We start from the raw sequence: 27,610 nt of genomic DNA, 5'->3' as shown, positions 1-27,610 counted from the left end.
CATCTCAGAGCCTCACGGTTTCACGGCAGAAATAACGGCCCTCGGCTGCTGGCCGCCAGGGCACGGATGGGCATAACACCGCCGAGTGGGGCCGATTTCCATGCAAGAGGCGTTCTGGGTCGGTTGTGAAATTTATGGGGAAAAATTTAAAAAGTATAAAGGAAAAAAAAAAAACGGGTGCTGCGTTGGCCGGGAATCGAACCCGGGTCAACTGCTTGGAAGGCAGCTATGCTAACCACTATACCACCAACGCGCTGCGAGAAATGGTTCCGCCGCTCCCCTCAGCAACCTTCTCCTGCCGGGCCGAACCATCTCGCGGCACCGCGGGGGAGGAATTTAGCTATGAAAGCGGCCAAACTGCGCAACGATAGCACTGAAAGATGCTTTAAGGGCTGGTTGCGGGTGTTAGAGGCGAGGCCGTGCCCTCACCGTGCGTTATTCCCCTCTGCGCCCTCACTAAACCGAACAGCTCCTCCCTCCCCGCCCCCCCCCCGTTCTCCACAGAGTGGTTCACCCCCTTCCCCAACCCCTCCCTTCCCCGGTGCGCGCTCCCGCCGCGCCGCCCGCCTCACGCACGCAGGCGCGCGCGCGCGCACGGGGCTCACTTCCGGCGCCGGGCCAAAGGTCGCGCAGCGGAGGCCGCCGCCCGCCGCCCGCCCGCCCCCTCCCCCGGGCCCCCCCCCGGCCCCTTCCCCCTCTCCCCGCCCCGCTTCCGGGGCTGCCGGGGCATGGACCGGGACTGACGGAGCCGCCGCCGCCTCCCCCTTTTCCCCCCCCCCAAGTCCCCACCGCCGCTCAGGGGGAGGTCGCCGAGCCCCGGGGTGAGTAACGGGGGGGGGTGTGGGGGGGCGGCCTCATCCCGGCCTCGGCCTCAGGGAGGGGCAGGGCTCGGCCTCTGGGGGGAGGGGGGGGGCACGGAGGCCGCGCCCCTGTGGGGGAGAGCTTGAGCTGAGGGGGGGTTGGGGGGGTGTTCGTCTGCCCCCCCTATGGCTCGCACCCCCCCGTTCCCCCATAACCTGCCCCCATCCCCTGAATTTGCCTCCCATTCCTAATTGCCCCCCCCCAATAATTTGCTTCTCTCCCCCCCAGTAACTTGCCCACCCCCCAGTAACTTGCCCACCCCCCCCAGTGCTGTGGGTTCCAGCTCCTCTTACCCTAGCGGTGGGAGTTTCCCCCCCCCCCTTCCATTCAGGGGGTCCCTGAGGGGCTCGGGGTTGTTTTTCTGCCCCCCGGGGGGGTGTTTTGGGGTGGCCACCAACCCCCCCGTGCCTTACACCCTCCCCTGCCCTCTGTGACTTGTGTCCCCCCATAACTTGCCCCCACTGTTTGTCCTCCAAAAGGTGAGGAGGGGGCTCCGTGGCTGGGAACAGGGGGGTGATGGGGATGTGCCCCCCCCCAGGAGCCTGTCCTTCCCCTCCTCGCCTCCCCCAGAGGACCAGGAGCTGGCAGCGCCTCCTGCCCCAACCCCACGGGGCTCCAGCTGCTGGCAGCCCTTCCCAAACCTTGTCTCTCTCTGTCACGTTGTGTCCCCCTCCCCAATTTATCCCACCCCCAGGTGCTTTCCTTTAGGACAAGGTGCTCTGAATGCTTCCAGCCGTGACAGGGCCACGTTTGTAGGGGCTGTGGGGTGGCTGCGGGGCCGTGTCTCATCCCGAAGGCACCTGCAGCCCCCTCGGGGGCTCCTTGGCACGATTCATGCCGGTGCCTGGCCTCTCACGGCCGTTCTGTTCCCTCTCCTTTCTCTGGGCTTAGCATCAGAGGACGTTATTGTGCCTTTTCTCAGGGAAATGTGTGACCTGTGGTGGGCGGGATGAGGTGTTCCTCTGAATCATTCAAATCTCAGAATAATGGAGATTAACAGGGACCTGGGGAGCTGCCTCCAAGCCCCTGCTCGGCGCGGGCTCAGCTGGCCCCGGGTTACTCAGCATTCCTCAGCACCGCTCCCGGGGCCGTTTGTGCTCGCAGCGAAGATTGCCCTTAAATTATCCTTAAATTATCAGGGGCTGTTCCTCAGTCCCCCTTTGTTCTCCTCTGCAGTTCAGGAACTTCGCCGCTGATGCTTTTTTTTTTGTGACCCTTGCTTTCCTCCGCTGCTCCGTGAGTGTGGTCGTGGTGGAGACGGGGCTGCCGGGCAGACCGGGGGCCGCAGCAGAAGATAGGGCCAGGGCTCGGGTGTGTCCGTGATTCAGAGCTCTCCCGAGGAGACAAAGATCTTTGTACTTCAGTGTGCTTGGGCGCAGAGGTGGTGAAGGCAGTGCTGGCCTTGAAAATGGGTTTGTGCAGTGAGACACTTTCCTTCCGTGGCACTAGGCTGAAGGCAGAGGGAAGCAGCGTGGCGTGGAAGGCAAGTCTGGTTTTTGTATCCCAGGTGGGACTGGGATGCTGGCAGCGGAGGAGCTGCCACCCCTCTGCCTGGCTCCTGGTGGTGGCCTTTTTTTTGACTCTTGTGAGTAACTGCAAGGATCACACTTCTCTTTTCTGTGTTCTTGGTGCTCCTACTTCAAGTTTCAGGACTTGGGGAGAGGCGTGAAAGGGCTGCTCTTGAGGTTTCTCAGATTGTAAGAAGAATTTTTCAGGAAGGAGAGAGGCAGGCCCTAGGGTTCCTTGATTCTCATTGTTCAGGTGAAGGAATCCCTCAGTTCTGTCCGGGTTGTTAGTACCTGGCGTGTGCTGGCAGAACGGATTTGAGCAGCAAAGCACAAAGCGAGGACTTTGGTTGTGCCTCTGCACTCAGCTGGATGTGTGACCTACAGAGGATGCTTTTATACGGCTGGATTCCTGTGACAGGGGAAACTGCAGCTATATGAAGTTTGTTTTTTTCATCTTCCTCCCTAGTTTCCTGTCCTGCCCAGCTTGCTGAGTAGTTAATGCAGAAGATAAAGAGGGTTCGTCTGGAAAACGAGACTGCAGGAAGTTGGAGAAGGTAAGGTTCCCTCTAAGTTTCCAAGTTACTCCTGGGGCTTTTCCTCACCCTGTGTTGTGTGCGACACACCAGTAAGCTCCTCGTGGGGTAAACGAAGCTTCTGAAAAATCCCATGGGTAGGATTTTGCCTGAGGAGCTTTGTGTCAGGAGCTGGGGGTCAGGAAGTGACTCAGGGAGCTAATTTGTTCCACGGGCTCCCAATACCAGGCTTTATATTTTTTCCCTGTCCGGATGTCCCCTGCTGTCCTACCTGCCCTTGCTTGATGTCCTCGCGCTATCGTGCTCCCCCTCAGAGAGCAGTTGGTGGATGTTTGCCTGATGCACCCAAACTCACCGGGCACGGCAGAACAAACGGGGTGAGTGAGCTCGGAGACACCCAAGGGATAACTAAATGCTCTGGGAAGTGGGGTTGGCAGCGCTGCTGCAGCATCAGGAATCATCCAAATGATTGCCTCAGCACCAGGGCTGTGAAGGTCAGCCTTCCAGGGAGGTGTGAATCTCACGTGTGCCGCGTTGATGGGGAAGCTTTGAGGCTGTTTAAGGTTGTTAGAATCAGTGTCTTGGTCAAAATCCCTTCTGAGTAATTTCATCCCAAAATTCACGCTGCAGTTTCCATTGGATAAGTTTCTCCTCATACTACACCATGCGTGGTGCTGCCAATACTTGTTATGTTCTGGCCAAGAGATGGCTGTAGCAATGGATGAAGCAGTTGGATTTTTATTTTACCCCGTGTTGTGGCAGGACCTAAGTTTTAGGAGACTCTGCAACACTCCAGCTATCACTGTGGCATTTTCCATCTGTAACTTTGCCTACAGGTGAGGATGGATACTTCTCTAATCCCACTGTTTTACTTCAAAATCACCAAGCCTATAATAATACCAAGCCAAAAGTTGTGCCTTTGGCTTCCCTAGAGAATCATAAAATCATGGAAAGAGAGTTTGAAAGGGCTCCTGACCTCCTGTTTGGTTTGGGGCAGTGACCAGCGTTACGTTTGTGCAGTGAGCAGGAGCTGCCTGTTTGGAGACCTTAAACCTGCAGCTTTCCCTCGCGAGAAGGTTTCACCAGCTGGGAGAGAGTGACCGCAGGGTCAAGTATCTGCAGCCAAAGCCAGATTATTTTGATCGACTGACTTGACCTGCACTGGGGTTGAGTTGAGAGAATCGTCCCCAGCCGAGGGGCTTTCGCGGTCTTGTCATGTGTTTTTGATAGGCAACGCTTCTCCCTTCAGATGAGATTTGAGTTGCTGTAATGGGAACCCTGGATATGGAGTCAGCAGATAGATCGGAGGCTGTAGACGCTCTCGCAGTCTCAGAACATCCCGTCACGTTCTCTTCTGTGGTTTTGGGCTTCCTGCCCGACTTTGATTGGATTTTTTTTTATATTCATTTTCAAGTTGCGGATTGTTTAGATTTTTTTCCTGCTGGGCGGTAGGTACTGGGAGCACCTCCAGACTTATTTCAGGAGCTTTTTCCTGTTGTTCCATTATTATCCACATATTTTGTACAATTTAGTGACTGAACAATTTGAAGGTAGCCCTTGTACTGTCTGCCTGTGGTTTAAGGAAGTCAAGGTGTACTTTGGTTTAGGTTTCCTCATCTCCTCCAGTAATCGGCTAAAGTGCCAAACTGGGTGAGAACTTCCTTTTAGAAAGTTTGTTAGAACGTGTAAGCTGGTTGGGAATCCTCTAGAAACACTCAGAGGTCTCAAAAAACACTCATGGCATAAAATGGGCATGAGTGGATGTTTTCTTGTGGTATAAATAACCATTCCCCTCTTCCCTGATTTTATCCACTGGAAAAGAACTTGTCGTGCATCTTCCTGAGGCTGGAGTCTTCAAGATTTGCTTCGTGTGTAATCCCTACTTAATACTTAAGGATGACAGCTACATCTCAGAAGCTGCTCTCCTGTCAGAATGCAGGCAGCTGTCCCAGAAGACGAGCAGCGTTCAAGAAATACCTCATTTGAAAAAATGTAAATCTTGAGGCTGCTGAGAAGGAGGCATTTTTTCTGGTATTATCCTTAGTCACTGGATTGCCATCTTGATGATGCGTCAAAGGTAGCAATTCCGTCTCCATGGAGCAAACTTCTCTAGCCCTGTTTTTTTTGCAGTAAACTGAAGTTCTTCTGAAATTCTTTGAAACAATCTTCCAGATAAACCCCCTGAAAACAACGACGGTGTTCCTGTGCAGGGAAATCCAGCTTCTCAAATGGGGTGACAGAAACTGGTTTCCCTAGTCCTAGGCTCATTCCTGCTTTGTAGTAGATTACATCACTGACCTTGGGCAAGTCAGTTAGTCCACCTCTCCTCAAATTAACATTTGCTGTAGTTGCATGTGGAGGCGTTTTTGGTAGACTCTAATTCAATAACTGCTAGGTTGGAAGCCCATGAGGAATGCATGCCACACTTCGCAGGATGTGACAAGGGTCTGTTACTGCTGTCTTCTTGCAGCCAGCAAAGCCAATTACACTGTTTCTTCCTGTTTTGTCATCAATTTTGGCTGCAGTAGCTCCTCAGGTAAGTGAGCTGCTCTGCTTAGCACTTGCAGAGGTTTAAGCCTGATCAGGCTTGCCTTCAGGGCAGGAAGGGGACTTCACTTACATGGTCTTCCAGGACAGAAGTTTATATGCCTTTACCATCGGATATAGCTTTGATGATTTACCCATCCAAATTCCTGGGGTTGTTTTTCGTTGAGTCAAGCTGATGAATTGTTTTCTGCACCACAATCTGCTTCTTGGACATTGTTTAGCAGCTTGCTTCTAGAACTAGTTCTGGAAGTGAGTCTGTTGAGCTTAGTATCTCCACTTACAGGACTGGGTATGAGACAGGAGATTGACTTTTCCCTTCCATACAGTGATGTATGTTTAAAACAGAGTCTTTGGGTCATAGAATCCTAGGTCTGTAGTTTAAGAAGTGCTTCTTCTGTTATGTTTGTTACATGATTAGAGCTTTCTCTAAGCAACAAAGTGTGCCTGCTTGATTTTATGGCTTAATTCTCTCCCTCAACTCCTCCCTCAGTTTTTTGTCTAGTTCTGAAGGGGAAGAGAAGATGACTGCAGTGGACGCGCTATCAGACAGCTCTGAAGTGGTCGAGATGGAAGATGTGCCTTCCCAATTCCAGGTGCAAAAGCATTCTTGGGATGGGCTGCGTGACATTATTCACAGCAGCAGGAAGTATTCGGGCATGATAGTGAACAAAGCTCCCCATGATTTCCAGTTTGTCCGGAAAACAGAAGAGTCCAGCCCGCACTCTCATCGTCTTTATTACCTGGGTAAGCCAGCATGCCAGACGCTGGGTGTGAGTATGGTGTGGGAGAGCATCCAATCTAAACAGGGGAGCGAAGGATGGGAAGCGTCTCTGATTGAGATAGGGGAACTAGGATGAAGTAACATTGCTCAAGATTGCACACTCGAATCTGTAGCAAAGCCTGGAACTGAGCAGAGAGCTCTCCAGAGCCAGATGAGTGCTCTAACTACAGGCTTGCTGCTTGGCAAGAAAGGGAAGTGTTGGCTGGTCAGCCCTACCTAGTGACAGAGGTATGAACACAGGGTCCTTTTTGTAACCAGACCAGTCCAGTGGTGGGCTGTTCCTCAAACTCAGGACTGTCATGTGTCTCTGTGACTTAAGAGAAGTGGGGTTTACTTGATAGGTTAACCAGGCTGACTTCCCAAGAAACTCACTGTCAGTTTCTTGGATTACTAAATTACTAAATGTATATTAAAAAATTCTAGGTGTTTTGGGGGGACACATACAGCAGCAACTTGTTTTCCCCCTGCTTTGTTAAACATTATGTAGGTAGAATGCTTTGGAAAGCCGGAGAAGAAAAAGGCTTGCTAGGAATGACCAATATTGGTATTTGTAGAGAAATATCTTCCTTACAGTAGGATTGAAAGCCAGCAGAATATTGTTGTACAGGTCCATAGTTAGACTTGGAGCTACAGTGTAATTAGTGACAGAGTGGTTGGATTTTAGTAGCTGGATAATTTTGTGGTTAGGAACATGGGAAGCTTTATGGACTATAAAGGGTTTGTTACGCTTTGGGGCATGAGCTGATCTTTACAAGGCCAGTAAAGAAATTGCCCAGTGCTCCATGGAGCTGATTGCTTTTCTAAAGTGACCCTGCTTTTTTCTTTTTTTTTTTTGTTGTTGAGTGTAGGTCACTGTAGGACGTAGGATGCTGGATTCAAGGGGCTGATTTGTTTCATCGTTAAGCAGCTCCTGTGTGTCAGAGACTTGATTTGTTACAGTCCCTCGTACGTTCTCATTACCCAAGTGCCACTGTAAAGGGCAGCTTCCAGAGTTAGCATGTTTTTCTTGTTGAGTCTGAACAGCGAGACTTAATTTAAAACTGAATGTTTTTCAAAGCCACCTTGACTTTGATACAGTTTTTGATCTGGGTGACTAAAGAATTAAGGTGTTTTGAGTGGCTAATTTAGTATATTTTTAATGTTCTTCTCTTGAATAAAATGGCAACCAGAGCAGCTCCTGGCTGGTCAGCGTTCTGCATGGGTTTTACAGCAGCCAGAACTAGGAAAGAAGTTAAACCAATGTTTTTTCAGTGTTTTCTTCCCTAAGAAAATGTGCAGGGCACAGAGCACATTGACCCAACGTTTAAGATCAGTACCTGCTGGGTCATTCTGAGGTACATTTCTCAAGCATTCCTTACGAAGTGGAAGTGCCGATCCTTCTTCTTGCCATATCAAGCATCTTTGGGGTTGCCTGCCATACACAGCGTGTGAAATACTCAGAACCCATTTCAGTGGTTCTTATTTAACACCATCATGCTATTCCTGTCCCAGTGATAGACAATATTTTCAAAGTTTTACGTGAATGCTGTTAGTGGCTCTGTGTTGGAGTAGGATGAAGACTTCTGAAGAACTTTACTGTAGGAACTGAATACTTTTCTTCACTGGAGAGCAGTTATCATGTTTTTTGGGGAGGAGGGCAATATTTTTTCGGAAGATGCTAATTGACTGTAGTCAGTCTGAGGTCACTGTAGAAAGTAGTAATATAACAAGGAGAAATGAAGTCCAGGTCACAGTCACATGAGCGTCAAATGTGTATATACAGTAATTTGTTCCTATCTGCAGTTCGTTCAGTTTGGGCATCTTAAATCATTCCTGGGCTGTCCCCGTAGACTTCTATGTTGTATCATGGCAGATGCTGCTTATATTAAACACCACATGCTCAGCACTTTGGTGTTTCTGTATCTCTGAGGATTATATGCTCACATATTGCTTCGCTTCCTGAGCACTTATTAATATTTCAGTTTTAATTTTAAGTAACTGCACTGCTGGGTTAACAGGCTCAGAAATCTTTCTGTTCTGCCCAGAACGTGTGCAGAGCAGATAGTACCAGGGCACGTTTCCTGTGTTAAATTCTGATCTGGGGAATCTCTACAGCAAACACGGAGGGCAAGTTCATGGTCCTTGATTCTGTTGAAAGTGCCAGAATCAGTTTCAGGGTATTCTATGTTTTCTCGGTTGTTTTGGCAATTGGATGAAGGCCAGTAGCTTATACGATTTGACCATAATCAAAAGCTTATGTAAAATGACAAGGTCTTTTGACTATGTAGAACACTGTTTTACATCTGAATGGGCTCTCCAGAGCTTCCAAGTTTTTCCTTTCCCTCTCTCAGCCTGGTGTGTTGGCCTGAATGAGGTCCCTGTAGCAAATTTCTGGCTGAGAAACGTGGAGAGTAATGTTGAGTCACCCATTCAGGGAGTGGTTTTTTTCAGAGTGGATCTAGGGCGTGGGTTGAACAGTCCAGAGAGAGGAAAAATGGATGTAACCAGTTCTGAAGAGGTTGGTTAGCATTAAATCTTGCCTAGAGAAGTTTCTGTTTAAAGCTAATGTAGTTGGATAGTATTCCATGATTGAACTGAGAGCTGCTTGGAAACGACAGCTGGTAAAAGCCTCTGGATTCACTGAACCCCTCTGCAATTCCGTAAGAGACTGGTTTGGGTTGGGAGAGACCTCAAAGCTCCCCCCGTCCCATCCCAGCCGTGGGTACAACCCCTTCAGCCAGTCCAGGGTGCCCCTAACCCCATCCAGCTTGGCCCTGGGCACTGTCAGGGATGGGGCACCCACAGCTTTCTGGCTTTAATTAAGATTAACTAATCTTAAATGGGATGATGCTTTTGTCCTCTTAATAGGAATGCCATATGGTAGCCGAGAGAATTCCCTTCTTTATTCAGAAATTCCCAAAAAGGTACGGAAGGAGGCCTTGCTACTCTTGTCATGGAAACAGATGCTGGATCACTTTCAGGTCAGTAAAAGTGTGAAGAGTCTGGGTTGATGGTTCTTGGGAAAGTTGGCTGGTGTTGTGGGGCTGGTCTGGTGAGTGCTGCTCTGCTGACCAGTGGAAGGAACAGCGTAGCAGTTTTTAAGGCACAGATTGGTGTTTGTAGGAATGTGGCATTGATAATTGCTTTATTTCATAATACAAGATAGTCACCTGCGTGTGCCACGGAGCTGACAGCAAGTGTGAAACTGCAGCTGATGTGGCAGGCAAAGGGCTGAGCTAGCAAAGAGGTCTCTGTAAGCTAGCATGTGGCCTGCCTCAAATTACAAGCTATCAGGACACTGCACCTTTCCTCAGTGTGCCTTCACTGGGCTCTTAAGATGCTTATTAATGTGCTTGCTGGAATGCAAGTTATGTACTCAGCTTTTAAGGAAGTTGGGAGAGTTGGATTCAGCTGCTGCTTCTGCTCTGTACTGGATTGCAGGAGAACCAGAAAGGGTGAATTTTCCCCTTTCTGATCACGGTATCGTAGTGTTCTTTGTCACCAAAGGTTTTGATGAGCAAAGGAGCAGAGGGTGTTGGTGTCCCTTCCATTCTGGAAAGGTTCCTATTGGAAAAGAATTTAGCTGTCTTGACCCCATTTGGATTGCTAGTCCCCTTCGGGGTAATTCAAGATCCCTGGAAGAGGTTTTGTGTGCAGTATCTGACATGGAAACTGTTTGTGAAGGGCTGTAGATAGCGTCATTAAGTTAATTGGTTACATCTGATTTGCATAAGCAGAGCAAGTGCAGCTGTCCTCAGTTCATGCTGAAGTACCATCTGCAGAAATGATGGATTGGCAATTCAGCTCTTGTGTAGAGGGAACTTTGGGGCTTGCAGTTGGTTTATTCCTCCTGGGCCACACCTGTAGCCTAGGGTACGGTGGTTTTGGACCTGTGTGATAAGACTGCTGCCTGTTTTGGGTTGATGGATTCTATTTATGGCATTCACAGACTACCTGGTGCCAGATTAAAAACATTCTTCTGTTGTGAAAGTTTTTCTCCTTGCAGATTGTTTCAGATTTTCTTTTCTTTCAATACTAGGCAACCCCTCATCATGGAATGTATTCTAGAGAAGAAGAACTCTTGAGAGAGCGCAAGCGACTTGGTGTCTTTGGTATAACATCTTACGATTTCCACAGTGAAAGCGGCCTATTCCTCTTCCAGGCCAGCAACAGCCTCTTCCATTGTCGAGATGGGGGCAAGAATGGTTTCATGGTGAGTCTGTGAATGGTTTTATGAATGGCATCTGAGGCGGACATAACGCTTTGGGTTATTGCACGTGTGTATCTGGTTATGATAATTTTTTTTGTCCTGTCAGGGCTATGTTTGTCCTCATTTTGTGGGCTGTACTATATCCAGGGCTTAAAGTCTTTTAGTATGAAGCTGGAAGATGATTTGGTACAGAGCTGTTTTTGTTTCTGTTGCTGTAGGTGTCTCCGATGAAACCTCTGGAGATCAAAACTCAGTGCACAGGGCCACGAATGGATCCCAAGATTTGCCCTGCTGACCCTGCCTTCTTTTCATTTATTAACAACAATGATCTGTGGGTAGCAAATATTGAGACAGGAGAGGAGAAGCGAATGACATATTGCCATAAAGGTAACTGGTCCTTCTTGCTGGATTCAAAAGAAAATTCTGACAAAAATTTGGGATGAAAAAGCTTATTTCTTCATGGCTTATTTCTTACAAGGACATTCTTCTTCTGGATCAGCTTTTGCCAAGGTGATGTAAATGCACTCTGTTCTTTGTTTCCTGTCCAGGCTTATCCAATGTTCTGGATGACCCCAAGTCTGCTGGTGTAGCCACTTTTGTCATTCAGGAGGAGTTTGATCGGTTCACAGGCTATTGGTGGTGTCCGACAGCTTCCACAGAAGGTCAGTTCTGCTTATCAAGTTCTAACACTACAACTGCTGCTGGCCCCTGCTGTGAATGATATTTTGAGCATGGCTTTCCTTTGGCCTTGGTTTGATCTGTTTCTGGAGAGGCTGCCAGGAGGAACAGAACACTGAGGGGATATAATTATGCTCTGAGGAGCATTTGCAGGTAGTCACTGGGAGCTGTGGCTATACAGGAGATGTACAAAGCTGTTTTTCTAGGGCGTACCACCACAGTGCTCCAGGCACGTCAGAAACAGTTGGAAAACACTGCAGCGTACATGCCTGCTATCTTTTCCTAGGTTCAGAGGATTTAAAAACACTGCGGATCTTGTATGAGGAAGTAGATGAGTCAGAGGTGGAGATCATTCATGTTCCTTCACCTGCCTTGGAGGAGAGAAAAACAGACTCCTATCGGTACCCCAGGACAGGTAAGTGAAGCACCGTGGGGCTGTTAATGCAACTCTTGGCTCCTGCTGGCTGAAGTAGAGGAATTTGTGCTATAAACATTGCATGATTAATCTAAGTCCTTACCAGGATTTAGAAGCTGGTTGTAAACGTTGGGGCCTAATTGAGTCTCTGAGCCCAAAGCGTACTGCAGGAGGGAATGGGATTTAAAGTTCAGCCTAGATGAAAGGATTGTTGAGAAAAACAAAATATATCTGATGGCATGTTCTGGAATACATTTTGAATGCTTTCTTCCTCCTGAGAACATACGCATCCACCTAGGCAAGGCGAAGGCAAACTTTTCCTCTACCCAAAATACCTCTTGTGATGACAGCGGTGTTTGCTCACGCTCATCATTTCTTATTCGTGTACTGGCTTACAGCCATTTCAGTAGGGACCAGGCTTGGTTCTTATCTAGAGGCTGTACTGGATATAACTATAGCTCATCTTGGTATTCTGTCACTACTTTTTGCAGGCAGCAAAAACCCCAAGATTACATTAAAACTGGCAGAATTTAAAACGGACAGCAAGGGAAAGGTAAGTCGCACGATGGGTTATTGCTCAGGAGGGCGGACTGCTTCTGAAGCTCCGTAGAATTAAGAGAAGGTCACTAGGGAAACCTAAATAGTGTTAGCATTTGTTTTCATCCTCTTGTAACACTTGATTCTCCAATGTGTTTATAAGAGTATCGTTCTGTTCGAGAGGCAGCTGGGAGAGGAGAGGAAAGTGAGAAGTGGAATTAGCCTGAGAGACCACACTGTCAATAGCAGAGCTTGGAGGGTTGAAGCTGGATCTAATCCCGGGCTTCATTCCATGATAGTATCCTTCTCTGTGGCTGAATGCCAAACTCATGGTGCTTTAAAACTTGTTTTTCCTTTCTCTTCTTGCCATTTGTAGAAGGGTTTTCTTCTCCTGGCTTTGCCCTTTCTGAAGCCAGTAGATACAACTTCCTCATTCTCCCATTCCACTGAGCTTCCATACGAGCAAGTCTGGTAGCGGTCTGATTTGATATTGAACCTTCCTTTTGCTGCAGATTGTGTGCGCTCAGGACAAGGAGCTGGTGCAACCATTTGCTGCATTGTTCCCGACTGTGGAGTACATTGCCCGAGCTGGATGGACCCGAGATGGCAAATAGTACATAAGTTTTTCTTCCAAACTAATGCTCCCAAGGGCTTCCCTGGCTGAACTGTTCTAGGCCTTCAAGACTGAGTTGTATTGTAGCCATACGATACGTTGTGTTGTGTTCTAGCCAGCTTTGTAATGTAATCATGACCTGTTTTTAAAGCCATGAGTGTCGTAAATGGCACAAGAGAATTTGGCTTCTTCAGTGTTTTTAACATCCTAAAAGTGGGAAATAATCAGATGTGGGCGAGGGTGACGAGCTGTAGGTTTTAATGCAGAGCTGCAATGACAAAGGGAAATGACAAATGAGCAGCCCTAGGGAATTACTTTGAGTTGAAGATGTTTAACACGCTTTCTGATGAAAGTGAGAACGTACTCTAAGCAATCGTATTGTTGTTTGTTGGTCCAGTTTGTGATCAACGCCAAGTATATCAAGGGAAAGTGGGCAGTTTGTGTGCTGCGATGTCCTTCGTGCATATGTGGAGAAAGGACTGCTCAATGACCAGTGTACTCCCATAGCTCACTGTGCCTCAAAATGCAACGCGACAGCCTTGTGCTGGCCAGCCTTGCCTGAAGTAGTTATAGAATTCACACCACTCTGGTTGGCTTCAATTTTTTGAGGGAAAATAATTAAGAGCTTTAAAGCTTGCTTTACTCTTAACTAGTTTCTGTCCAGATCGAGTTAAGGTGACTTAACTGTCTCTGAAAATTGCATTCTGTAACTCACCATTAATAACTGTCTGCTCTGGAAACTAAATTCATACAGCTTTGCAGAAGGCAGTCCCATAGGTGGCTCTTGTGTTCTGCGCCAGAGCTTATCTAAATGTGCTGAATATATCAGTTCATGAAATCCACAGTCGCTGAGGTGCTAGGGGTAACTGGCTCTTTTGAAAGTCTGTCTTAATGATGAAACTTCCCTTGATGCACTTCCAGGCCTTGGGGTAGCCGCACTATGCAGCAGTGGCTTGCCATCTGTCATGTTGAGAGGCCTGCAGTGCAGCACCACTTCAAATGACTCTCCTTGGAGAGGAACAAGGCTGAGACTGAAGTGACTCCTTCACTTGGCAGTTGTCTTAGGTCTGTGCCTTTCCCTGCTAGTGCAGCGTGCAACAGGGAAGCTACAAATGAATTACTTTAGCTTCTCTGTAGTTTAGGAACTCGCTAGAAAGCAAATGGTGCTCCTGACAGAGGGGCTGTCCAAGGAAGAGTTACATTCTGGAGATATCATTCTGTTAACTGGTCCCTTGGAATAGACACTGGCAAATCTGTCAGATATCTTGTCTGAACGATACCCCTGTGAAATACCAGAGATGTCTGGCAAATACATGTTTGTTGGCAAAGCTTCCAGGAGATTAGAAAGCAGAGATGATGAGGAAAGCTTTGCATTCAGATGCCCAAATCCTTTCTGCCAGCGGGGGGAAAAAGGGTTGCATGTGCTGAGTGTTACAAAGGGGCGTCTATTCTGTGGTACTGACATTTACCTCCACCTTCTTTCCCCCAGTGCCTGGGCTATGTTCCTAGACAGACCTCAGCAGCGGCTGCAGCTTATCCTTTTGCCTCCAGCGCTCTTTATTCCTGTCCCAGAAAACGAGGAGCAGCGTGCTCAACTTGCCAAAACTGTGCCAGAAAATGTCCAGCCATTTGTGATCTATGAAGAAACCACTGATGTGTGGATAAATGTAAGAGGCTCGGGGCTGGGAGGAGGGCACAGGCAGCCCCTTCCTCCCCCACAGTGAACCATTTTTCTGTTTGCTGCATGTCTGATTTTAGTCCATGCTCCAGCAGACTGCTTTGCCTCTCAGTATTGCCAGATTTAGTGTTAATTTAGGGGGTCTGATAAAACCATGAGAGACTATCATGCACTCAGCGTTGGAAGAGGTGAGAATCCTGCCATCTCCTCACAGCTGGAGCTGTTCATTTAATTCTTGCTAACATTCTCAGTGAACACGGGCACCTTGGGCACTGACACTTAGACATAACAGTGCCACTCTCTCGGGGTTATTTTAGAAGAAGATTGTGGCTTCTTGGAACATGAGCCTAATCTGTGGAATTTTAACATATTTAGGTAGGCGATGGACGTATGGGGCAGGGAATAAACTTTTTTGGTGCTGGCAAAGAGACCTGAAGTTTGTGGTGTGGCATTCCTAAGATGTCAGAATAGCAACCACCTTGTGGGATGTCTAGCTCAGAGGCGCACGGTCTTCCACATGGGCACAAACTTTTTGTGAGAGTAGCAAAGTATGGAAAGGCTTTTTCCTGCCAGCAGTTCATCTGAGATATTTTCCTCAGTGCCAGCTCCTTTCCTGTGAAAGCACAGGAGTTTAGCACTGACCTCCTTGGCTGTATCCTGTCGTGTCAATAGGAATCACTCATGGCTCTTCTGCCTTGTGTTACAGGTTCACGATATCTTCTATCCTTTCATCCAACCGGAGGGAGAGGAGGAAGAACTCTGCTTTATCCGAGCCAACGAATGCAAAACAGGTTTCTGTCACCTGTACAGAGTCACAGCAGTCCTCAAGCAAGGCAGCTATGACTGGGTGCAGCCATATGTCCATAATGAGGGTAAGAGCCGCACTTTGTCAGCGCGTCAGCTTTGTGTTCTCCCTTTGCTTCTATTATCTTTTAGGGAAGATGATCATTTATTTTCACGTCCTTTCTTTTAGATGATTTCAAATGTCCTATAAAAGAAGAGATTGCCCTGACTGGTGGGGAATGGGAGGTGCTGGCAAGGCATGGATCAAAGGTAGTGGTTGTTCATTTTCTCTTGCAATGTTGCAGTTCTGCATTGTCTGCTCAGCCCTGGCTTACGCCCTCTGTTACACCTGGGACCAGCTAGAACTACTTAAGCTTCACTTTCTCTTTTTTTTATTGCTGCCCGTGCTTTTCCCAGAAGTGCTGTAGCCCAGTGCATGTTGAACTGATTGCCTTTTTAATCAGGCTTCAGATTGCTCCTTAAGTAAATCCCACGAGTGAGTCAGGCTGTAAAAAAGGGCACAAGTCTGAGGTTCAACAGTAGCAACAAGCCCAAGCCCCTCCACAAAATAGTTGTCTTTGCTGAAGCATTTTAACCCCAGTGAGTACTTGTGAATTGGGAATATGTCCTAGTGCTTAGAATGAACTCCTGGTCTCCAGCTGATCCCTTTAGGAAGAAGGCAGCTGGGGAGTATAAAGCAATTTAGAATATGAAGGAACTGTATCTGTTATTGGTTGTGGAATAGCCAGAAAGGATTTTTTATTAATCTTGTAGAACCTAGTTCCATTTTGCTTCAGGAATTAACTCTGAGTCTGATCTTTAATGCTCCCAGGTGATTTCTGTCAAAATAAAGACCTTGTCTGTTCATTTCCAATTAATCTGGATTTCCACTTCGCACTTTTAAAAGGCCTACAGCTTCATATGTTTGGTTTCTGCTGCTTTTCCTCAATCTGCAATTAACCTGCTGTCCTTCCCCATGTGGATTCTCACTGTACATGCTGTTGGTTTTGGCCACGGCTCTTCCCTTCATGTGCTATGGCTAAAATTGTGTTAGCAGCAATTATTTTGATGCATTTGTTGCTCCACAGGGCTCTGCCCGGCTTTCCTGGCCAATTGGGTTGGGTATTTCTTCCCTGTGCTGTCCACAGCACTCTTCAAACTGTGTGTTAGCTAGAAATAGCACTTGGGCTTCAGCATTTGGAAACTGCAAGGTGGAAAACAGTTCAGTTACTGTTGCTGGATCAATGCAGTATTTAAAAGCTGTCATTTCTATTCCTGGCTGGCCAGGTGGTTTTTAGAAACTGCTTTATTTTAAAAATGTATTTTAATGTGACTTGAATTTTGGTACTGTTAGGGCTATTAGACCGATCCCTCCACAGATGGGAATTCATTATCACAGTTGCTGGAAAAAATACTCATATATCCTTATAGCACAGACTTATTATGGGAAGACACCATTTTTAAGCACAGAATTTTCTGGTTTAAGCTACAGTGAACAGGGCCCAGCTTTTTAAGCTCTTTAATAAGCAAATGCTGTAAGTTTCTCAAAAAAGCTGGGTGACCTCCTTTCATTACTTTGGAATATTTGCAGTTCCCCATCAGTGTTGGTCTGAAGCCTATCTTATAAATGGGTGCTGTGTACTGTTCCTAATGCTGCAAGCAGTCCGTCATGGTCTGTTTGTGTTTTAAGCTGGCTCTGCCTGGGGACAGACAGTTTGAGCTGGTAAAGGAGCAGTAGTTGTCATCCTTCTGTCACTGAGCCCTCTCTTCTCCACCTAGATCTGGGTCAACGAGGCGACGAAGCTGGTGTATTTCCAAGGCACAAAGGACACCCCACTGGAGCACCACCTCTACGTAGTCAGTTATGAGTCTCCTGGAGAAATTGTGCGGCTTACCACGCCAGGCTTCTCCCACAGCTGCTCTATGAGCCAGGTTTGTTGGTTCTTAGATACCAGGTGCCCTCGTCTCCTGACTGACAGGGAACGTGCCGAGTCATGACCAGTAACGCTTACTGACCCTTCTGTTGTCTTGGTTGCTTGAGATGTGGGAGCTTTTGTCTGGGAACTGCATGGAGAGTGGATGTGGGAAATGAAAGACCTGGCTCCCCTAACTCTTCTCTCTCTCCTCTATAGAATTTTGACATGTTCATCAGCCACTACAGCAGCGTGAGCACTCCACCCTGCGTGCATGTCTACAAGCTCAGTGGCTCCGATGATGACCCGCTCCACAAGCAGCCCAAGTTTTGGGCCAGTATGATGGAGGCAGCCAGTAAGTTCTGTGGAAGTGTCCGTGCTGGGTTCTGTCTGTGATACGCTTCCTACTAATGGTAGCCAAAGGTGGTGGAGAAGGAAGTGGCTGAAGTAACTTCGTTTTATGGGGAAATGAATTGAATTATCTTGCAGGGGTGATACCTCTAGTGGATTGCTCATCAAGGAAACAGTACGCTGGCTTTCAAGATGTTACTGTTTCATGGTTTGAGTGAAAGCAGTGGTGCAGGATTATTTGATTATGTTTTTAGGTGTTTCTTTATTTGTTCTTTGTTTGAAGAGTGGCAAATATCTGGGAGGTCGTGGCTATCTCATTTCAAGGCTGTAGCCGTTAAAGGCTTAGACACAACTCAGAGCAGTACCCAAACCTTTTCTGCAAATGCTTTCTCCATTTGACACATTTATGTGCTTCCCACATCTTGCTATTATGGCAAAGCATGCCTTGCCTGAGGATTCTCAGCTGATGATGTGTTCGTGGGTGATCCTTTTACTGCATGCATGGCCTATTGCCCTATGCAGGCACACAGAGGCTTTTTGTTTCCCGGGGAGAGGATCCTCTGAAAGGCATTGACAAGTCTTGGTATGGTTTGGGTATTGAAAGAGCCCTGACTAGGGTCAAGTTTGAACAGAATAAGCTTTTTCAGGCTAGGTGGGAGGCAGAGCCTGCCGTCAGTTACTGCCCTGGGTGTGAACTTCCTCCTGCAGGTTGTCCCCCGGATTACATCCCGCCTGAGATCTTTCACTTCCGCACTCAGTCAGACGTGGAGCTCTATGGAATGGTGTACAAACCTCACGATGTCCAGCCTGGGAAGAAGCATCCCACAGTGCTCTTTGTGTACGGAGGCCCTCAGGTAATAATCCAGGCAGCTGACTGCTGGTGTTGGCCACGGGATTGCTGTCTGGGGCAGAGCTCTTTGTAGTTCGGTCACTGAAAGGAGTTTGCCGTGAGGATGGTGCCGCTCTTTTCTTGGGTGACAGGTGATAGGACAAAGAAACAGCCTCAAACTCCACAAGGGGAGGTTTAGACTGGACGTTAGGAGGAATTTCTTCATGGAGAGGGTGGCTGAGCATTGGAGTGGGCTGCCCAGGGAAGTGGTGGCCTCCCCATCCCTGGAGGTGTTCAAGAGATGTGTGGACATGGCACTGAGAGACGTGGTTTAGTGATGGGACTCAGTAGATCAGGTTTATGGTTGGACTGGATGATCTTGAAGATCTTTTCCAACCTAGATGACTTTGTGATTTTACCATCAGGACTTTGGACATCTCTTCTGACTTCTGCCTCAAACCTCAGGTGATTTTTCCAGCATGTAGTCCTGATTTGTGTGGCTGTGATAGCTCAGTTAGTGGCTGCTGTCCAGCTCAGGATCCTGTGTAGTGAAACAGAGGAAGACAGTGGAAGGCAGCTGCTTGGCTCTGAAACTTTTCTAACCTCCTTCTGTAGGTGCAGCTGGTGAATAACTCTTTCAAAGGAATCAAGTACTTACGGCTAAACACACTAGCGTCTCTAGGCTATGCTGTGGTGGTAATTGATGGAAGGGGTTCGTGCCAGCGAGGACTCAAGTTTGAAGGGGCCCTGAAAAACCAAATGGTAATAAATTTTTTTAATGACTCTTTGCTCATTTGTTCTTTCTAAGGTTGTCTGGCTTGAGCATTGCTCACACCTTTTCTGTCCCTTAAGTTTTTAGGTTGAGAAAGTCACTAACCTGAGCTTCCTTGTTGCCTTTTAGGGCCAGGTGGAGATAGAGGACCAGGTGGAAGGTTTACATTATGTAGCAGAAAAATACGGGTTCATCGACTTGAGTCGGGTAGCCATACACGGCTGGTCATACGGGGGTTTTCTGTCCCTCATGGGGCTTATCTGTAAACCCAATGTCTTCAAGGTGAGTCTAGGCATGGGGGGCATCATTGTGGGACTCTTGGTTTTCTTAGCTTATCTAACTCTTGCCATCTAGTGTTGGCTTTTATTTGCTCGATGGTTTTGATGGACAGGTAGAAATGTCCCTCAGTCCTGCCCGCCTGTAGCTCCTGCCTACAGACCTGCATTCTGCTTGCAGGTTGTACTGGCTGAGACCTGAGCAGGATGGGGTGTCTGGGATGGGGTCATGCCCCAGTGCCTGTCAGTGGAGGACTTAGCCTAGCATCCCATCTGATAATTGATGTGCTATTCCTAATGCCCTTCCCAAGCCCCCAGCATAGTTTCTGGATCATTCCGCATGTCTTCCTTGAGAAGGGGGACGCCTTTAGTGCTGGTATGCTGGAATTTGCCTGATTTTAAGAGAAATAGCGTGAGGAGGAGTCTGGGTTTTTATGTGGGTTTGTTGTAGAAGAATTCTGGCCTGTGTGACAGGCTCTGAACAGTTCTGTGTTGTTGGTTTTTTTTCGTGCTTCATCAGGAAAACAGGGAACTCTTGAAGTGCTTGAACTCTTTAGCACTTGATAATTAAAGTTGTCTCCTGCCACCTATTTGTTTGACAGATTGCTATAGCAGGTGCTCCTGTCACAGTTTGGATGGCATATGACACCGGGTATACTGAGCGGTACATGGATATCCCAGAAAACAACCAGCAAGGTTATGAGGCTGGCTCTGTGGCATTACACGTAGAAAAGCTTCCCAATGAGTGAGTACGGTGGGGTTGTGCAATCTGCTGAAAAACCGCTACCAGCTGCACCTCGGCTGAACACAAAAAAGAATGGATGGGTTCTGATCTGGTTTAATTTTAACTCACGTGGCTGGGGCTGCCTCCTGCAGCGAGCTCAGGCGTTGTTCCCGCAGCCCCCCTTTGCCAGGGGAGGGGTTAAAGACCTCGTCCGTGGCCTTACACTCCTCTGACTGCTGCCTGGTCATTGCTCCGTTTTAGTTTGCCAGCTGGCAGCTCTTTGCTCAGACCTGCTGCAGAGCTTTTTGCTTGGATTCTCATCCTACCTCTCTTTCCATCTCCAGGCCAAATCGTTTGCTGATCCTCCATGGCTTTTTGGATGAAAATGTGCACTTTTTCCACACCAACTTCCTGGTATCACAGCTAATCCGGGCTGGAAAACCTTACCAGCTGCAGGTAGGAGGAACAAGAGTGAAGTGGGAAGGTCTGGTAAATCTGTAAAGTTTCCTGCTCGCTGCCCTGGGAGTGGAATAAGGTGGAAGCAAATGCTTCCACATATTGATGCAGGGTAGGTGATAGTAAATGCCTTGTTTGGCTCCAGGAGGTGGCCGGGAGGTGGCACTGTGGCTGCTTCCTTGCTGGCCAATGTGTCTGAAAGCACTTGCACGGAGGGCTCTTGCCCTCAGGCCTGGAACTTTCCTTTTTCACTGGAGCTGTCGCTGCCACCAGCCCTGTGAGACACCGAGGGGGGTGGCAGTGCACGCCAGGGCAATGAGGGGGGTGGGCTGGTGCTCGAAACCTCCCCGGCAGCCTGTTGTCCTGATGGAAGAGGGCTGGTGTGAGGGAGGCTCGTGTGTGCTGAACGAGCTGCTCGTGGTTAATTGTCCCGTCTCTGCTTCTGCACAGATCTACCCCAATGAGAGACACAGTATTCGGTGCCCTGAGTCAGGAGAGCACTATGAAATCACGCTGCTGCACTTTCTACAAGAATACCTCTGAGAGCACAAGCCTCTGCAAACTGGACACTGACAGCTCACCTTCCCCTCCTGTGCCCTGCCGCTCCTGCCTCCCCCGACAGCCATCGAACCCAGAGCACAAATGGCTGAGTGCCCAGGTCGGGGTGTCTCGCCCTGAACGAGGGAGGAGGGTGGAGAGCACCTTCCCTTTGGACAGTGCCACCTTCTTTCACTTTCCAAGCTGGAGGTCTGCCCCTGCTCAGCTGCTCATCCTGTTCCTCTCCTCCAGCCTGGCTGTTAATGCTTTTTTTTTTTTTTTTTTTTTTTGCTGCTACTCCCTCTATCCTGGGAATCAATGGACAGTGGTCTGTCTCCCAAGGCTGAGGTTTATGTCCATCTCTCTCTCTCCCCGGTCCTTTTCCCTTCCGCTGCACCTCTGCAGTTCCTGTACTCTTACCTGCAAGAACTCAGTGCCTGCGTTGGAAATGGAAGAGCTGAATCAGCAAGCTGCCTTAAGCCAGGAGCGGGAGGGAAGAGAGAACTACCTATTGTTAAGCCCCAGGGGAGCTGATCGCTGCTGCTGTGTCCTGGCCTTGCTGCACCAACATGGAGCCCTGGGGATATGAAGAGCTCTACAGAAGCATGCAACACTAGTCTTTTCTATTTTTCTGTTTAATTTTGCAGAGCAGATGGAGGAAGTGGCTGGGGTCGGTAACAACGTCCTTCCATGCCTTTCTCTCATGGCCGCTCACAACCAGAGTTGTGCCAACAGGTAGCACGGCAGCTGAAGCAGCTGGCTACAACCAGAGATCATCTCTCCAGAGATCACAGCAGCATTTGGGTTTTTGCCACACAAGATGGATGATATTTATGCAAATCCTTCCTCCTTCCGTTCTCTGTGCTGCCTCTTGGTCCTACCTTCTTCTCCCCTGATACCCCGAGCTTTCAGATGTGCACTGAAATTGGCTGTGCTTCAGTTCTCTGCGGGTCAGTGACTGTTCCCCTTGCCCATCTACTCAGCAAATGCTCTCTTCTGGTTTTTATTTACCTGGTCAACAGGAACTGCAGTTCTGGGGAGGGGGGATTGAGCAATTGCACCTCAGGGGAGCACATACCCCCCCTCAAGCCAAGGGTTCTGCCAGGGGCATAAAGAAGAAAAAAAAAAAAATACCCAAATGAACCACGTTGACTTGCCCTGGAGTATTTTAAGTGCGTATTATGAAAAGAAAATATTTTTATGGATTCTTATTCTTTTATAATTATGAGTGTAAGATGTAGCGACTCATTAAAATATTGGAAAGAGAGGCACGGGCTGGCTTCTGTACCTGGTGGTGGAGGGCAGGAGAGGGCTCGGGAGGAAATGCCATCTGCTTCACCATGGCCAAAGCTGCGTCTGTGGTAAAAGCAAAGTGCTCCGTTTGGTTTCTGCGCCAAGCGGTGGAGAGAATATTAAATCCCTGATGTTCCTCGAGGGAAGAAGGAGCTAGCAATTGAAGATGCAGGGCGGAGAGTTGGGAATCCTGGGCTGTTCCTGGCTCTGCTATTAAGGCGCTGCGTGACCTTGAGCGAGTCAGACACCTCATGCTTGCAAATCCCAGCCTCAGCCGGGGAGGTGGGCGCCTCGCCCAGCACCCCGACTCCCTCTGGCTTCTTGGGGGGGCCGGAGCTGCCCTGCAGCTTGGCGGTGCCTGGCCTGGCTGCCAAACGCTCGCAGCTCTGATCCCACGCTAGGACGCACGTGGGCCCCGGGCACGGAGCTGCTCACTGCAGGTGCTGGGGCCTGCCTATGCTCGCCTTCCGCGGAGCTTAAAGCTCCCAAAGCCTGGCCTTGCTGTTTCCCTTTCGAAACGGGGATCAGACGTTAATTAAAGTGCTATTAAATGCCCTGAGGTTGCAAGCTGGAGGCTTTTGCTTTTAAATGCAAAGCATTTCGCAGCTGGAGGATTTGGGTTGCTGAACGTGGCTGTGAGCGCGTTGCCCCGTTCTCATGCCTGTACCCAAATAGTTGGCCCATTTCAGTGGGGTTTTAGCAGCTTTGAGGTTGCAGGGGCGGAAGGGGAGGCAATGGAGGAAGTTGCACGTCTCTCAAGCTTCCTTGAGAGAAGATTGTAATCTGCCTTGCAGAGAGAAAAGTTGCTCCCCTTTCTCCCTGCCTTCTTTAGAGCCGGGTGGGTGCCAGTGCATGGTAAGAAGCTTTATTTTGCAGGGCTTGCTGCTTTCCAGTCTTAATCTCAAGTGCTTTTTCCTGTCCCAAAAGAGCAAGTGTTCTTAAAATGTCTGCAATGCACTCTTAAAATGCTCTTGTCTCGAGGAGTTTACAAATCTGTCAGCTCCTTTGATCCTCCGAGCTTGCTTCTGAAGCTGTAGGATTATTTGATGCCATAAAAAGGAGATGTTTTTCTTCTTCTGGGTACTGAGATCCTGAGAGGCATTAACTGGGAAATCACCTACCACAATCTTGAGCTTTTCAATATGTAACAGGCTCTGCTGGGGATTGAAACACAAATGATGTAGGAGGCCTCCACCCAGCTGTCCTGTGAGAAAGGTAATTGGAGTGTGAAGCGTGGTTAAGCCAGGTTCAAGGTATCTCTTTTGGATAGAAAATTTGCAGCTGTAGCTGAAGCTGAGTTAATTTCCTGTGAGAGCAAGTGGTAACGGCCGCAGGAAGCGCAGGGCATTGTAATGGATGCTGGGGAAGCCGGGCAAAAATTGCTCTTCCTCGAGAACAGGAGAAGCGAGCCTGAGAGTTTGTCGGGAGGCACTTCTCCTGCGAAAATCCAACATGTGGGGCTTTATTTTTAGGCAGAGGATGTGGAGGAGAGCAGATGTTCCCGATGACTTATTTTGAAACAAAAAAACAACACGCTGCTTGCGCTACAAAATTAGCTCAGAAAGCCACCGTCCCCCTGAAAGATGCTCGAATGGAAAACTTCCCAGCATCTCCCTTCCCACAGGGTGGGGAACGGAGGTGCGACGCTGGCTCTCGCTCTTTCAAGGCGACGTCAGTGCCTTGAAACTGCTCCTTGGGTTGGGAGCCGTGTCTCGGGCAGGGCTGGCTCTCTGTTGGGAGGGTCGTGGGGTCCTGCTGCGTGCTGCCTGCAGAGCAGTGCCTCCAGGATTGCTGGAGTTGCTCGGGAATACCACGCTCTATCAAAGGCCCGGGAGGAAGACAAATGGCTGCGCTGGCGGGGGAGCTGGGGAGGGCTGCGTGAGTGAGGCTGCAAAAAAGCAGGGTGTAACCTGATAGTGGAAAATCCTCGCCGAGGGGTTCTGGCGAAGCACGCGGGCTTGCAGCCTTTGAGTTGGGACAGATGCGAGGCTTCAGTCATCGGCGTGGAGCAGGGATCGCTGCTGGTCCCAGTGTGTAATCCTCGCAGCGTGCTGCCCCTGCTCTCTGCCTCCCCATCTGCAAAAAAAAACAACAAAACCCCCTTATCTCTGGTTGCAGCTCGAGCCCCTTGCTCGGAGGCCGGAGCAGATTTCTGTCGGCTCTCGAGTGAAAACAGCCCCAGCCCCACCCAGCAGCCCCAGCTCGTGCTCCTCGGGGCTCTTCTGTTTTGCAGCGAGTCCCAGAGCTGCTCCAGCTCGGAGCTTGGAGGCTGAGCCCTGGGCCAGCCAGAGGAAGGGGGTGCTGGGGTGCGGGGGCAAAAGCTGTGGCCTGGGGAAATGTTTCTGCCTTCCTTATCAGAAAGCAGTGCAGATAATCTCCCCTCCCTGGTGCTCGTGTTGTTCTCAGGGCTCTGTGGCCCTCCAGCCAAGAGGCAAACGTTGTTCTGGAGCTATCCCCGTGCAGCAAATCCTGCTCTGCTCCACCTGGGGCCTGAGCCTGCTTGGTGCTGAGTCCCCTAGCAGAGGCACTGAGGGGTGCTCGGTGCCAGCCATGCAGCCAACAGCCGGGCGGATGCTGCTGTAGCAAGGGAGGAAGCAAGGGACAGATAGCAGAGAAGAGGGGGGCAGCCCCGTATCAGCAGGGTTTTGCAAATAAAAAGGGGTTGTGGTGGTTTAAGGGGGGGGTTGATGCGTGGTGGCAGCTGGGGACACCTCCAGTGTCTGCCATCCCTGCCCCTCCTGCTGCCTTCTGTCTGTGTTTGCCTTGCTCTGCCATCCGGGGAGCAGGAAGGGGCTCTGGTGTCTCGCGAAGCTGTTCGTTCCTCTCCTAAAAAGGACAGTTAAATACCACCAAAAGGACAGCTAAGACCTCCTAAAGCTCCTGTCAAAACAGCAAACGCGTCCGCGCGAGGGCTGCTCCAGCCAAAGCACCAAACGTGCCTCTTGCCTTCCCCTGGCTCAGCCGCTCTGTTTGCATTTCTCCTCCTCCCCCTCAGCTTTAATCCAGGCTTGCAAAGACTCAGCCTGCCCCAGCCATGGGGTGACGGGGGGGGGCTCTGCCCTGGACCACCCCCAGCCCGCTCTCCTTCCCCCCCAGACCATGGCCGTGCCTCTGGGGCTGCTGCTGGCCCTGCTGGGCTGCAGCGCGGCGCTGGACCTTGCCCTGGAGGAGGCGTGGGAAGGCTGGAAGAGCCTCTACGCCAAGGAGTACACCAGGGTAGGTCCGCACGGGGCCAGCTCCTCTGCTCCTCAAGCCTCGGAGCACGTGCTGGGGCTAGCTCCGGAGGGGTCTGCACCCAACGTGTCCCCTCTGGTGCTCCTGGGGGGGCTGTTCCTGACCCCGGGCTGCTCTGCCCCTCGGCAGGAGGCTGAGGCTGTCCGTAGAGAGGTTTGGGAGAAGAACCTGCGGCGCATCGAGCAGCACAACCATGAGGAGGCCCAGGGGCAGCACACCTTCCGCCTGGCCATGAACCACTACGGGGACATGGTAATTGTGCTCGGCACCTCCTCCGGGGACTGGAGGCCCCTCGAGGCACCCGGGGCTTGAGCCAGGGTCTGGGGACACCCATCCCGCCCCGGGGGTGCTGGTGTCCCCGGTGCTGGGCCGCTTCTCGGGCTGCAGCCCCGCTCACACGCGTGTGCAACCTGCAGACGGACGAGGAGTTCAACCAGCTCCTGAACGGCTTCACCCCAGCGCAGCAGGAGGAGCCCCCGCTGCTCTTCCAGGCATCGCCAGCTCTGAAGACGCTGGCAGAGGTGGACTGGAGGGCCAAGGGCTACGTGACGCCTGTGAAGAACCAGGTGGGCACGGGGAGGGCAGCAGAAATAGGAGGCTGCATCCTTCAAAGCGCCAGAAATCCTCTGGGCAATCCAGAGCATGGCATCCCCCTCCGTCAGCTTTTTGGGGGATGCTGTGATACCCCCCTCATCTCGCCCAGGGGCACTGCGGGTCGTGCTGGGCGTTCAGCGCCACGGGGGCCCTGGAGGGCCTCGTCTTCAACCGGACGGGGAAGCTGGTGGTGCTGAGCGAACAGAACCTCATCGACTGCTCTCGGAAGCTGGGCAACAACGGCTGCCACGGCGGCTACATGACCCGCGCCTTCCAGTACGTGCGTGAGAACGGCGGCTTGAACTCGGAGCACATCTACCCCTACCTGGCCACGGTAAGGGGCGGCGGGCAGGAGGGTGGGGACGCGGGCAGAGCCGTGCCCGTGGGTCCTCAGCCCCGGTGGTCTTCTCTCCCCGTTTTTAGGACACGTCCAGCTGCAGGTACAACCCCCAGGACAGGGCGGCCAACTGCTCCGCCATCTGGCTGGTGGCCGAGGGCAGCGAGGAGGCGCTGGAGCAGGCGGTGGCGACTGTGGGTCCCGTGTCTGTGGCGGTGGATGCCAGTGGGTTCTTCTTCCACTTCTACAAGTCAGGTACCACCTCCCTCCTCACCTGGAGGAGTGGGAAAGGGTAAACCGAGGCAGGGTTACTTTGCTGAGCTCAATAGGGGAATGTCCAGGGGAATAGGATCAGCCACGCTGCTTTTGCCTGGAAAGTAAGCCATTGGGGCCGACCCCCGGCTCACCCCATTTCTGCTCTTCCCAGGTATCTTCAGCAGCATGTTTTGCAGCCACCAGGTGAACCACGGGATGCTGGCCGTGGGCTATGGCACCAGCCAGCAGGGCGGGAAGAATGTGAGCTACTGGATCCTAAAGAACAGGTAGGGGTGGAGGTGCTCCCAGACCTGCTGCCCCCCCTGGGCATGGCCCGTCCTCCCCTCCTGCTGGGGCTCCTCTGAGCTCAGAGCCAGGCAGGGAGGGGACACAACAGGACTGTCCCCATCCCACGGGACTCTCCTGCGCTCCTGTCCTCTCTCTCTGCTTGCCCTCCCTCGACAGGGCCAGTTTTCCCTGCGTGGGAACGCAGATGTGCTCAATTCTTTGTCTCTTCCTGCAGCTGGTCGGAGGTGTGGGGCGAGCAGGGCTACATCCGCCTGCTGAAGGGCGCCAACAACCACTGCGGGGTGGCCAGCCAGGCCAGCTTTCCTCTGCTCTGAGCCTCCTGGGCCAGAGTGTGAGGCAGAAGGCAGCCATCGCCACGTGTCCCTGTCCCGCCTGGCTGCAGGGACAGAGCCGGGTCCTTCGTGAAGGGGTTTCTGTTTGTATGTGGGGAGAAGCAATTAAAAGTGGCTTGGCTGATCACTCTGTTGTCTGCAAAAGGGGGCAGGTGGGCTTTGGCTGCCTCAGCACGGCAGGTGCAGCTGGTACTTTTCTTTCCCTGCTGGGAAAGCCAAAGCTCCTTTTTGCTCGGAGTGAGGAGCTTTCTCTGCCTTGTTCCCTTCCCGGTGCCC

General features: G+C 50.4%; 2 protein-coding genes across 5 annotated transcripts; both read left to right on the top strand.

The window, feature by feature from the left end:
- Positions 1-644: 644 nt before the first annotated feature.
- On the top strand, positions 645-22,435 carry DPP9 (dipeptidyl peptidase 9). Of its 2 annotated transcripts, XM_082780128.1 has the most exons (21): positions 669-821; positions 2,836-2,923; positions 5,940-6,193; positions 9,078-9,190; positions 10,249-10,422; positions 10,638-10,806; positions 10,968-11,081; positions 11,384-11,512; positions 12,004-12,065; positions 12,562-12,662; positions 14,152-14,329; positions 15,047-15,212; positions 15,314-15,393; positions 16,903-17,055; positions 17,256-17,391; positions 18,096-18,241; positions 18,832-18,978; positions 19,118-19,270; positions 19,866-20,008; positions 20,332-20,443; positions 20,894-22,433. In XM_082780128.1, exons 2-21 carry the CDS (start codon positions 2,868-2,870, stop codon positions 20,984-20,986), a joined length of 2,679 nt encoding a protein of 892 aa, XP_082636254.1. In that variant the 5' UTR covers positions 669-821; positions 2,836-2,867; the 3' UTR covers positions 20,987-22,433. The 2 variants fall into 2 exon arrangements, with proteins under 2 accessions (XP_082636255.1, XP_082636254.1); XM_082780129.1 differs by lacking the exon at positions 2,836-2,923 and having other exon boundaries at positions 645-821; positions 20,894-22,435.
- A 337-nt stretch (positions 22,436-22,772) lies between these two features.
- On the top strand, positions 22,773-27,442 carry LOC309887995 (procathepsin L-like). 3 transcript variants are annotated; one of them, XM_082780130.1, is made up of 8 exons: positions 22,773-23,128; positions 25,370-25,489; positions 25,637-25,759; positions 25,924-26,073; positions 26,211-26,435; positions 26,525-26,693; positions 26,866-26,980; positions 27,217-27,442. In XM_082780130.1, the coding sequence occupies exons 1-8, from the start codon at positions 23,126-23,128 to the stop codon at positions 27,314-27,316; spliced, it is 1,005 nt and encodes a 334-aa protein (XP_082636256.1). In that variant the 5' UTR covers positions 22,773-23,125; the 3' UTR covers positions 27,317-27,442. The 3 variants fall into 3 exon arrangements, with proteins under 3 accessions (XP_082636256.1, XP_082636257.1, XP_082636258.1); XM_082780131.1 differs by having other exon boundaries at positions 23,047-23,128; positions 25,269-25,489; XM_082780132.1 differs by lacking the exon at positions 22,773-23,128 and adding an exon at positions 23,190-23,488.
- The last annotated feature ends 168 nt before the right edge of the window (positions 27,443-27,610 follow it).

The sequence above is a fragment of the Aythya marila genome (assembly GCF_965140915.1).
Source record: "Aythya marila genome assembly, chromosome: 27".
Taxonomy (NCBI): Eukaryota; Metazoa; Chordata; class Aves; order Anseriformes; family Anatidae; genus Aythya; species Aythya marila.
The sequence above is the reverse complement of the archived record's forward strand: the minus strand, read 5'-3'. Positions and strand labels throughout refer to the sequence as shown.

What these genes read in the sequence shown, in the direction of transcription:
- DPP9 (XM_082780128.1), top strand. Translation starts at nt 2,868, where the DNA reads ATGCAGAAGATAAAGAGGGTTCGTCTGGAAAACGAGACTGCAGGAAGT. An exon ending in AGATGCTGGATCACTTTCAG is followed by an intron (nt 9,191 to 10,248) that starts GTCAGTAAAAGT and finishes TTTCAATACTAG; the next exon opens with GCAACCCCTCATCATGGAAT. An exon ending in GTAAACCCAATGTCTTCAAG is followed by an intron (nt 19,271 to 19,865) that starts GTGAGTCTAGGC and finishes TTTGTTTGACAG; the next exon opens with ATTGCTATAGCAGGTGCTCC.
- LOC309887995 (XM_082780130.1), top strand. An exon ending in TGACGCCTGTGAAGAACCAG is followed by an intron (nt 26,074 to 26,210) that starts GTGGGCACGGGG and finishes CATCTCGCCCAG; the next exon opens with GGGCACTGCGGGTCGTGCTG. An exon ending in TCTACCCCTACCTGGCCACG is followed by an intron (nt 26,436 to 26,524) that starts GTAAGGGGCGGC and finishes CCCCGTTTTTAG; the next exon opens with GACACGTCCAGCTGCAGGTA.